Here is an 11533-nt window from a genome sequence, read left to right on the forward strand (position 1 = left end):
TTTGAATCTCAGCCAGGAAACTCTCTCTCTCAAGAACAGAATTATATAGGACTCGATAAGCACAAGCCAGGCCCCAAATAAGTCGTGCCTCCTCAGATCTACCCAGGCCACACTGTCCCTGACTCAAATACTGACCAAGCTTCTCAGGGTCCCACGGGTGTTCAAGAGTGAAATCCCAAGACAACGGGGGTCCCCATGTTTCTAAGGTCTGCCCTAGGCCTCTCCATATTCCCTGCCACTCAGCATTTTCTGGTTTCGGGGAAGGTTTCCTCCACATAATGTAAATTATTATTAGGAGGAAAACATTCACAGCAATTGGTATCGTGGTCGTTAATTTGAAATTCCAAAGGTGCGTAAGGAACTGAGAGGAGAACCTGGAACCAGCCCCAGGGCCTAAAGCCACAGCCAAAGCCACAGACACAGGCCTCGGGGTTAGGATTTTGTTCAAGGGGTGCTCCCTTTTGGCCTTGGGGTTGTGCTGTTTGCTAAAGGGGTCCTCCTTTTTGGCCTTGGGGTTGGCCTTATTCCTGAAAGGGTGTACCCTCATAGCATTGGGTTCAGGCTTTTGCAAATGAGGTGCACCCTTATGGCATTGGGTTCAGTCTTTTTCCTTAAGAAGTGCACCCTTTTGGCATCGGGGATAGGCTTTTTGCCAGTGGGGTGAAACCTTTTGGCCTTGGGGTGCACCCTTTTGCTTATGGGCTTCACCCTTTTGGCCTTGGAGTTAGGCTTTTGCTATAGGGGTGCACACTTTTGGCCTTTGGGTTCGGGTTTTTGCTAAAGGGGCGCACCCTGTGTGCCTTGGGGTTAGGCTTTTTGCAAAAGCGGTACACGCTTTTGGCCTTGGGCCTAGGCTTTTTGCTTTCATTTCTTCTGTTTTCCAGCTCCTTGTTGCTTTTCCTCTCTCCCTCTCTAGGGCTCCATATCAGGGACACTTTATCTTCTTTGCTGCAGCCTTCATCGACAGGCTCCGCCAAGCAGAAGGACAAGGGAACTGGGCAGACACGGCAGCCAATGTCTGTCCGCAGAGGGATACTGCTCATCCCACCTTCTCTTCCTTCTTTCCACACCTTATTCACGTCACAGACTTCTGGCACTATGTCCAGTTGTGAGCAACTGCTTTCAAGGCTAAAGCACAGGAGGAGCGAAACTCAGCCCAAAATCTCTGACCGTCACCGTCAGAAATCACCAAGAATTGCAACCCCGGCCGTTGCACCAGACGCTGATGCATTAGTTTCACAAAAATGAGGTCCAATGTCCCCCTCGTTGTAGGGCTTGTAGCCTCTTTTTAAAATATTTTACTAAGTATACATATATATGTGTGTGTGTGTGTGTGTGTGTCTCGTCCCACTCCGTGCGTTTTGTGGGGGTGAATCTCTTTCCACCTCCCGAGTCACGCCTCCCCTGGTCAGCAAGGAGTCGCTACCGCAAAGGAGTCATCCGACACTCAGAGGAATAATACGCATCCATTTATTGAGAGCTTTCTTAACAACTAACAACAACCACTTGGAGGTAAAACTGGCTAATGGGCTAATTACGATTAATAAGCGTTACAGGTAAACAATTTTAGGCAACGGCTACTACGAAGACTAAAAGAATAAAAGAAGAGAAAGAGAAAAGATAGAACACGGGGAAAGAGAGACACACAGATAGCAAAGGAAAGCGGTCCACGCTCCTAGATCCAGCAATGTCCTGGTGTCAGGTGCGGATCTTCAGTAGTGGTGGGTCGTCGGAGGTTGCGTTGTTCAGTTGACAATGACTCACAACGACAGGACAAACTTATTTGTAAGTCCTAAGTGGTGGACTCAGCTCTTTTTGGAGCGACAGCTTCTGGCTTTGGGGTCTCAGCAGGAACTCCTTTGTTCCCATCTTCCAGGCCTTGCAAATTTAAGTCCGCCGATAGGAGGAAGCAGGGAGACGCTAACTTGTATGCCGTCTTCGCAGGATACAATGGTATCATCTCCCAGTCTTCCGTATCAAGCTGGAGTTATTTGCTCCCGGGCCAAATCTTCAGCCAGTTAACGCTCCTGAGCACTCCATTTTGAAGGCAAACGGCCACAAAGTAATGCTTTCAAAATTGTCCACAAAGTGACGTTGGTATTCTCATGTTGATTTCGGCCGTGAGAGAGAGGCCACGTGGCACTCAGCCGCCTGCCAGCACTGCCCTGCAGCTGTGCCTGTGAGCCCCTGGGGGCAGGAGCACAGGAGAGGCCCCTTCCATAGGAAGAGACGCTCTCCCCGCATCCCACCACACACCCTCGAGCGGAGAGGGTTACTGAGCGGGATGGTCACAAGGGCAGCAGCCTTGTGGTGTCCACAGGCAGGGTCCTGCTGGCAAAGTACGCCAGCTGATCATAGGTTGGCTGGGGCAGCACCCGTGGCAGCAGCCTGTAGAACAGCTCTGGGTCATAGCTCCGGGCATACAGCACAGCAGCGCCCAGCACAAACTCAGTGATCAGCATCAGGCAGACGACAACGAGGCAGATCGTCCTGTGGGGCAAAAGAGAGCCGGGAATGAGGCAGGCCAGTCGCGTCCCTACCCCGTGGCAGCACAGCCCCGCACGATGCCAGAGGGCCCGTTTGGGAGCCCTGCCAGCTGCAGTGGGGGTCCAGGCCATCAGCCCACTGCTGGGAGCCCGGGTGTTGGCGGCTGGGCACAGGGAGCTGAGGGGACACTCACTGCATCCAGAAAGCGAGCCCACGTCTCCTCGCCCGCTCCTTCTTCTCCTGTAGGCAAACACAAGGCAGGGGCACTGGTCAGGCCCCATTGCAAAGCCAGGGCTCGTGTGGAAGAGTGGGAGCCTGGCAGCGCAGCAGCGCGGCCCGGGCCTGGAGCCGGTGCTGCAGGGAGCCCTGCCCGCAGGGAGACCTCCGTCAGATGGGGTGGGGGTGCGGTGGGCTCTGCCCCTTACCAGCTGTGCCTCCACCAGCTCCGGCAGCACAGTCCCAGGCACGCGGGGTGCCTCCAGCTCCATCTGATGCTGCTGCTGCCTGTAGGGAACAGGGCTTGGTTGGGGGGGTGCAGGCCTCTGTCACTGCAGGGGCTCCCCAGCAGTGTGTGCCTACCCCATGGCTGGAACCCGCGCCCCAACCCCATCCCCAGCAGCCTGGCAGCAGCACTGCAGTCCCATTGCTGCCCCGGGTGCTGCAGAAACCCCCCACTCCCCACTCACCAGGCACTTTCCAAAAGCTGCTCCTCCTGCTCCTCTCGCAGGCTCTGTATTGTCTGGCGCAGCACCTGGCAGACAAATGCGTGAGTGCCTGTGCCCGCTGCAGCCCTCCTCCAGGCCCCCACCTCCCGCTGGCGGGCAGCCCCACTCCCCTCGCCCCTCCATGCTACCTTGGTCTGCTCTGCGCACTCCCACAGATGCTGTTCCACCTGGGCCTCCCACCGCTTCTCCTGCAAGACAACGGGTGTGCCATGAGGGGCGGCTGCGCTGGGACCCACAGACCCGACGGATTCAGACCGAGGTCCTCCCGCAGAGCTGGAGCTGTGCCCGCTTGCTGCACTGCTGCCCCACGGGGGCACGGGGAGAGCCGGCCAAGCACGGGGTACAGGGTGATGCCAGACCACCTGCACCACGCCTTGGGGCAAATGTCCGGCTGTGACACTGTGCCTGGGCACTGGGCTGCACAGGAGCAGCACCCGCTGCCCCCTCTCTGGCTCTCTGAGGACTAGCTCCCGCTCTGTTCTACCTGATCCAGCTCCTGACGGTAGGCGGCCTCTCTTTCTTGCGTTTTTTGCAGGGTGTCCTGTGGGAGAGGAGGGAAGAGAAGCGGCCATCAGGGCACCGGCACTCCCACGGAGCTCTGTCTGGTGGCAGCTCCTTGCTGCCGTCCCTTCCTGCCGTCCTCGGGCCCGACTCCTCCATCGGGGCAACCAGCCCCACAGGGCTGGAGCTGCAGACCCACAGGAGGGGACTCCTCCCACCCCGTGCCCCTCAGCGGCACCGCCGTGCCTGCAGACCCACACCGGGCCCTGTGCCGCTGCATCTGCTCACCTGCATCCACAATTCCCTCTCCATTCTCTGTCTTTCCTCGACCTTCTGCTCATGCGCCTGTGGGAGGGGAGAGGAGCAGCAGCGGCGTCAGGGCACCGAGGCGCTCCCACCAGCTCTGCAGCCTGCCAGAGGTGCCCAGCCTTCTGCTGGGCATCCCATGGGCAGGGTGACCTCCAGCCGGCAGCTCGTCCCGCTGGGCCTTCTGTGTCTGTCCGCCCGTCAACTCACCTGCCACAGCGCCTCCAGCACCTTCACCCGCTGCAGATTCAAGATACTGCCGCTGGCCAGCTGGGCCCGCATTTCTCTGCTGCTGGCCAACTGGGTCTGCATTTCTCTGCCGCTGGCCAACTGGGTCTGCATTTCTCTGCCACTCGCACAGCTCCTCACCAGACCTCTGCCAACCGCAGAATGGGGCCGTCAGGTTCCCCGCACACAGACAGCACCTGCCCCACCCCGGGGCCTCTGTGAGGTCAGCACGTCCCTGTGACATCACCAGCACCTCCTGGATGACACCGCCGCCACTCCCACTGTTGGGACCCCCTCCTTCGGCCCCACCAGCCCCTCGCGACTCCCACTGGGGCGGCCGTGTCACAGTGACACTGCAGGGGCAGGGTCACCTCTGCCCGCTGGGACGTGGCCACCACCATCCCGGGGCTGGGGCCAGGCACTGGCACAGGCAGCAGCCGTGGCACTTGGAGGGGCCGTGCCCCAAGCACTCTGCAGGCAGCGTTGCGATCACAGTCCCATGGGACGGACGGCGTGGGTTGGGAGGGAGGGTCCTTGAAGATCAAAGATCAGTGCCGCGATGTTGTTCGGCTTGTGGTGTTGGAACAAAGCGTTGGAAAGCAGAAGATGAAGAAGCGGATGTGCAATTATTGGTCTCCCCAGTGAGTGATCAGGATCATGTTACTGATGAGAGGGGGAGAGGAAGGGAAGGACTGAGCCCTGACTGCAGGCCGGACTCAGGCACAACAAAATCCTGTGATTCGGGATCCCCTGTGCCAAGCAGGAAGAGCAGGAGGAAATCCTGCACGTGTGAAAGGTTCCTCTGTCACACGAAGGTGACACATTTGGGCCTTGGGGTTAGGATTTTCTGAAAGGGGTGCACCCTTTGGGCCCTGGTGTTACGCTGCTTGCTGAAGGGATCCTCCTCTTTGGCCTTGGGGTTGGTCTTTTTGCTGAAGGGGTGTGTCCTTTTGCTAAAGGGGTCCAGTTTTTGGGCCCGGGGTTCCAGTTGTGCCAATTTTTAAGGTCAGTTTCCGGGGGTACAGTTGGGGATCTGGGGGGCCCGATGCCCATTTTATGTGTCCCTGGTGCTGATTTTGGGGTCCCCGTGCTCATTTGGGGGTCATTGTGACTGTTTTGGGGGTCATTTTGGGGGGTGCAGCTGTGGATTTTGGGGTCCTGAGGCCCATTTTTGGGGTCCATGTGCCATTGTTGGGGCCTCTGAGCTCATTTTGGGGTTGCTCTGTCCATTTTGGGGGGTCTTTGGGGAATTCCTGAGCTCATTTTGGGGTCCATATGACCCTTTTTTGAGTCATGTTTGGGGGGCAGGTGGGGATATTTGGTGTCCCGCTCCCATTCTGGGGTCCAAGTGCTTAAATTTCTGGAGTCATATTTGCGGGCACAGTTGGGGATTTTGAGGTCCCGATGCCCATCTTGGGGTTCCTTGTGGGGTCCCCGTGCTCACTCTAGGGTCCCACTGCCCATTTTTGGGGTCTTTGTTGCGTCCCCGTGCCGATTTTTGGGGTCCTTGTGAACATTTTGGGGTCAGAATGACCATTTTGTGGGTCATTTTTTGGAATTACAGGTGGGGATTTGGGAGACCCAGTGCCCATTTTGTGAATCCTTGTGCTGATTTTGGAGTCCCCGTGCTCATTTTGGATTCACTCTGCCCGTTTTGGGGGTCTTTGTGTGGTCCCCATGCTGATTCTTGGAGTCACTCTGCCCATTTCGGGGATCATTATTCATGTTCGTTCTCCACCACTAATTACAGAAGGATTTCAAAAGACAACAATTTCAAGGATCAGACTTCCTCAGTGTCACGGTATTATCTAAGGGTCTGCGTCCGTGACAAGGGGGACAGGCTCGAAAGAAAAAAAAAAAAACGAGAAAAGAGGAAGGAAAAAAAAAATTGCCGGCGAGTAGGGACCGGCCCCCCGGGGGGTCCGGCGGCTAAAGCGGCAGAGAAGCCGCGGAGCCGCAACCTGGGAAAACAAATGGAAGAGGGGGACTCGTAGACGGATCTAACACAAAAAACAGCGGCACCAATCTGAGGAGGAACAACTAATTTTACTAAATATATCAAAATGAGGCTAGTAGAATTATGATAGAGTGTTTACAGGCTGAAAATCTTACACGGTAAACTGCAGGAGGACCACGTGCTTTCTCCACCAGGCAGGAAGGAACAGACCCCACATCCACCATGTGACTTCACCACCCCCTCTAACGCAAAGACCCCTGGGGAGTGCACCTCCCCTCCCCCTCAGAGGGCCACACCAAAAAAGGTAGTTTGCAGTAACCAGGGAATTAACTCTTTAACTGCCCGTACCTTACATGATGTAATGCTGTGGAATACCGACAACAAAAAATCACAAAACCATAACACTCAGTTATGAACTGGACTCTTCCTTTTCTCATGCTCCTTCCTTCTTGCCTGTTTGGACGTTGGTCTCTGAGCTTTCTTGCTACATGGGTATAACAGCACCCAGCTGAGGCTATGAAGTGCTCTGAGACCCTTGTTGTAGGGCTTGTAGTCTCTTTTTAAAATATTTTACTAAGTATACATATATATATGTGTGTGTGTGTGTGTGTGTGTCTCGTCCCACTCAGTGCGTTTTGTGGAGCTGTGCCTGCTTGCTGCACTGCCCCCCATGAAAATATCAAAGAATCCCAGCGCGGCTGTGGTTGGCAGGGCCCTCTGGGTCCATCTGCTCCAGCCCCTGCCCAGCAGGGCCACCAGCGCAGAGTGCCCAGGGCCACGTCCAGACCACTCTGACAGATCTCCAGGGAGGAGACTCCAAAACCTCTCCAGGCAGCTTGTGCCAGTGTTCTCTCACCCACACAGCACAAAAGTTCTGCTTGGTGTTTAGAGGGAACCTCCTGCGTTTCAGATTGTGCTCATTCCCTCTCTCCATTCTCCTTGCACTCTCCCTTCAGATATTTCTATACATTGATAAGATCCCCCTTGAGCCTTCTCTTCTCCAGGCTGAACAGTCTCAACTCTCTCAGCCTGCCCTTGGATGGAAGATGCTCCAGGTTCTTAATCATCTTCATCATCATGTCTCTGCACCAGCAGGACGATGTGTCCAGACAGAATTTATGCACTCTATGCCTTAGACGAACTTCATAAAAATTTTAAGGTCTTAAGTAAAGCAGAAATCATAGTCAAACCTATGTGAAAAAGAAAAACCAAGCAAAAAAAAAAAAAAAAAAAAAAAAAAAAAAAAAAAAAACCCAAACCCAATTACATTTCCTCTGGGCATTTGCATCTCTTTGCATGATATGAGTAACATCTCATGAATAAGACTCAAATGTGAATTGCTATAAAACATACTGATAATGTCTGTTGACATAGACTGTCTCACATGGTGGGTCTCCCTGGGCTACTGGTCTGGTTCTGTATTTCAGGTTGGTGACAGCCAGCAGCTGTCTGCCAAGTAATTTTTACTTCAGCCATGTTTAGCATGCTCAGTCTCTCCAGAGACAGTGCACAGAGGGTCCAGTTTGAAATCACCAAGGTTCTAAAACCGATCTTTTCCCTCTGCACACAAAAAATAAACAAGAGTTTAAGATTTTACGGCAGTAGTGAACCACTGTACCCATCAGTTAGGTACCTTGGAAGATTGCTCAGCACTCCTTGAATATCTCAGGATGCTGTTCAGTGTCTCCAGGTGTGCAACTAAAAATCAGTAATCACTTCATGGCTAGGTAAAGATCTGTATTTGACATAAAGCCTTTAGATAGATAGCTTTTACTAGTCATGCTCTTGTAGTCTGACGGATAGATTGCTATTTGAGAGAGGCAATTATTGAATATGAGGAAATGTTCAGGCACATTCACATTGTTCGCATCAACCAGTTAAGTGATCTCACAGCAATTCAGTCCCTAATCTCATTTTAAAATGTTAGTCTGATGCCATCAAAGTCTCATTAGGAAATTTCTATACAGAGGTATTATTGCTTGGTTTACAGACATGCTGGGCAGTAACAGACATCTCAGCTTCCCCACATAGGTAGATGTCTATTCCAAACTTTTTGCTTGCTCTTGCACATAGAGGAATATTCAGACAACGGTGACTTGCTTTCTCTTACAATGTTATCACAGCCTTATTAAATAGTTGTCCTAAATTGTAAAAGGAAAAACCAAACCAAATGGAAACCTGAGCATGGTTTTGGAAGAGGAGGATGCCTGCATCTGCTAGGCTGGTGAAAGTGGGTCAGTTTGTATGGTACCACATTCACACTGAAAATCTCTCTCCTTCTACATTTGTACCTCTTTTTTCAGCTTTCTCTCTTCCCTTCTTGTTGTTGGTTTGGTTTTGGTCGGTTTTTTACCCTTCTTGCTTTGTGTATTTTTTTTTTAAACTTCTAAAATTTAGCTTTTAAAGTGGTTCCCTCAGTTCTGTTCACCTAGTCTGTACCTGAGCAGCTCGGCACTGCCAACAGATTGCACCCACAGGGCTCTCCGTGTAATGTCAGCTGGGAGCTGGACTAGAAGATTGTGAAGACTGTGGAAAAAAACAACATTGTTTAAGGTGTGAATCCAGCTGCTGTTGGACTGACTGCCATGGTACAGCTGCAAAGTTGGTTCCCCAACAGTAACACCAGAAAACAGCAGAAATGGAAGCAACAGCACAGTGGGTAACAAAATGATATTCTAAAGCATTTTTCCTTTTGAGGTAGCATCCTCCCTCTGGTGAACTTAAACCTAACGGTAATAAAAGTGCTCCCTTCTGCTACGTTTCCCTTGGAAGCCATCCTCAGGAGATACGTGACCTAAAGTCAGAGATTGTTGCCTTGGTGCCATTCTTCCAGCTTTCATCCAACAGCCCCCTCAATGTCTCCATATTTCTCCAGTTCCCTCTGCATATCTGCTTTCTTTGTGAAAGATGACTTTCAATGAATCTCATCAGTAGGGGCCTTTTTTGTGGGAAATATATTTTTTAGATATGATTACATCTGGCGCTTTTTTTCCAACAGAACATATAGGAGCTGAATAATGAATTACTCACACTGGATTTATTTACCAAGGCATGAGACCTGAGCACTGACTTTAAAAACCTCTTATATTTCATTAGCTTTGTACCTGTAACAGAATTTTGAAGTATCTCAAGTGTTTGTAGGACAGAATTTGAAACTAGTTAGACCACTGTTGAACTTTCATATGAAAATGATTTCTAATTTTTTTAAATAAAGATCCATCTTTTACTGTGAACCATCATTGAAAACAGATTGGCTTTTTTTCCATTTTTGAAGAGCACTACTGGCTTTCCAGTTTTTGAATTTCCAGGAGAAAAACAATATTTATGTAGAAAAGCAGCAAAAACATTCATTTCTTCACAAAACCCATCTTCTACCAGTGGAAAATGAACTAAAATATTCCAGTGGAAAAAAATGCCTTCCATTATTAATCAAACCTTCAAAGATGAAAAGAAAAAAAGAGTAATCCTTTGACATCCTTCTTATTATTTTTATACCCAGGTCATGCAAGACCTGAAAAGTATCCCAGATCTGAAATATTTGACCAAACCTCTGAATTCTACTGAGGTTTGTTCTTACTATTCTGTCACTTCTGAAAGCAAACATTTAATTTATCCCAGCAAAGAACAGGAGATAATTTGTCAGCTTGCAACCTCTCTCTTACCTCAGTTCTGATAATGAGGTTACAGCATAAACCCAAGCCTCTTGGCCAAAACTTCAAGCTGCAGCTCTGAGACATTCTCTGTTTTACTTTTCAGAAGTGTAGAAAAGATGAGTTGCTCTGTTCTTCCTATTTTCAGAGAAACTTGCACATTCGTCTAGTCTAAAATTCTTTATTATTAAGTATACATTTCCAGCATCACTAGGTTACCAACATAAACCACCGTTCATAACTGCATGTTAAAAATGCCACTGGGAAATGGTTAAGAATTGAAAAACAAAATCTAAATTTAACACCAAATGTTTCCAAAGTAAAATGACAATAGATGTAGCTGCTTGTTTCTGGTTATCTTACTTGCCAGTAGCTTGATCTGGTAGCAACACAACACCTTGCATTCCATGACTGGGATTTCTCATGGCTGGACGCAGACCTTGGAGTTTGGATCTCTGAGTGCTTATTCATCACCAGGGGTTCCCTCTGTGGCTGATGGAAGGGAACAGGCCCTCAGAGGACACCTCACCTCATCTGCCTGACATCCCTGCTGCTGAAGGTGCTAGAGATATCTGTCTACAGCACTGGCTCTGGGGGGGCTTGTGGGCACTGAGATTTTGTTAGCTGGTTTTCTGGCACCCAAGGCAGGGGACATGACTAATACAAGCTCACTATGAAAACGAGTAAGCCGTGTGGCATTGTACTGACTTGCTGGATCAGAGGGTTGGTCACTGCTTTGTTTTGCATTCCCAGTCACTGACCAGAAGTTCTTGTCACGTAACAGCTGGATCACTGATTGATTCAAAATGAGAGCATGAAGCCATCGTTGAACAGATTCCTGTTTTGGAGGCTTCAACCTTACGTCAAGTTAAATCAGGCAGTTGGTGGTGTTGTGGTTTAACCTGGCATGTGACTGAGCCCCACATAAGTTGTTGGTTCACTTACCCCATTCCCAGTGGGATGGGGGAGAGAATAGAAAAAACAAAATAGAACTCATGGGTTTAGATAAAACTATTTACTAAGATAGAGATAAGGAAAAGAATAATAATTATGACAAATGTATATATGTATATATATGAACGTATATAACAAGAGATGCACAAGCAATTGCTTGCTATCCCCCAACCGAAGCGCGGCAACCCCCCTGAGCAGCAGAAGAGAGCCAGGTGAACTCCCATCCCCTTTAAAACTCCTTCTGTATGATGTCATATGGTATGGAATATCCCTTTATCCAGTTTAGGTCAGCTGTCCTAATTCTGTTCCCTCACAGCTTCTTGGGCCCTTTGCTGAGAATGGCCTTGGCTCTGTACAATACTGCTTAGCAGCAGCTATTAACATCTGTATGTTATCAACATTGTTTTTCTCCTAGAACCAAAACAGAGCACCATACCAGACTCTTTGAAGAAAACAGTTCCACCCCAGCTAAAACTAAGATGGGTGTCTAAATAAGTAACTGTCTTGCATTTTCTGAGAAAGGCATGGGTCCGACCAAACCAAAACGCTTTTCTGAACATTAGGCATCTTCTATTATGTGCAACAGCAATGACCACTGTTCTGAAATTAACAAGTTAATGCCTATAAATGAGACATATTTTTGTGCCATATTCTGTGCTTGACAAACAAGCGTTCTCCATTTTTGAGTTACCTGAGGAAGAATGAGTATCAGATCTGATAACCTC

At 49.9% G+C, this 11533-nt stretch overlaps 1 protein-coding gene across 1 annotated transcript; it reads right to left on the reverse strand.

The window, feature by feature from the left end:
- On the reverse strand, positions 375-6101 carry LOC110392778 (trichohyalin-like). The gene is made up of 8 exons (XM_021385118.1): positions 4230-6101; positions 4002-4058; positions 3697-3753; positions 3341-3400; positions 3174-3238; positions 2913-2991; positions 2681-2727; positions 375-2490 (listed from the first exon to the last, which is right to left on the reverse strand). Exons 1-8 carry the CDS (start codon positions 4359-4361, stop codon positions 2289-2291), a joined length of 699 nt encoding a protein of 232 aa, XP_021240793.1. The 5' UTR covers positions 4362-6101; the 3' UTR covers positions 375-2288.

The sequence above is a fragment of the Numida meleagris genome, chromosome 1 (genome assembly GCF_002078875.1).
Source record: "Numida meleagris isolate 19003 breed g44 Domestic line chromosome 1, NumMel1.0, whole genome shotgun sequence".
Lineage (NCBI taxonomy): Eukaryota > Metazoa > Chordata > Aves > Galliformes > Numididae > Numida > Numida meleagris.

Coding starts and splice junctions, on each gene's coding strand:
- LOC110392778 (XM_021385118.1), bottom strand. CDS start 4,361: ATGCAGACCCAGTTGGCCAGCGGCAGAGAAATGCAGACCCAGTTGGCC. Junction 3,401..3,696: donor ACCGTCAGGAGCTGGATCAG/GTAGAACAGAGC, acceptor GTTGTCTTGCAG/GAGAAGCGGTGGGAGGCCCA. Junction 2,728..2,912: donor AGCTGGTGGAGGCACAGCTG/GTAAGGGGCAGA, acceptor GTTTGCCTACAG/GAGAAGAAGGAGCGGGCGAG.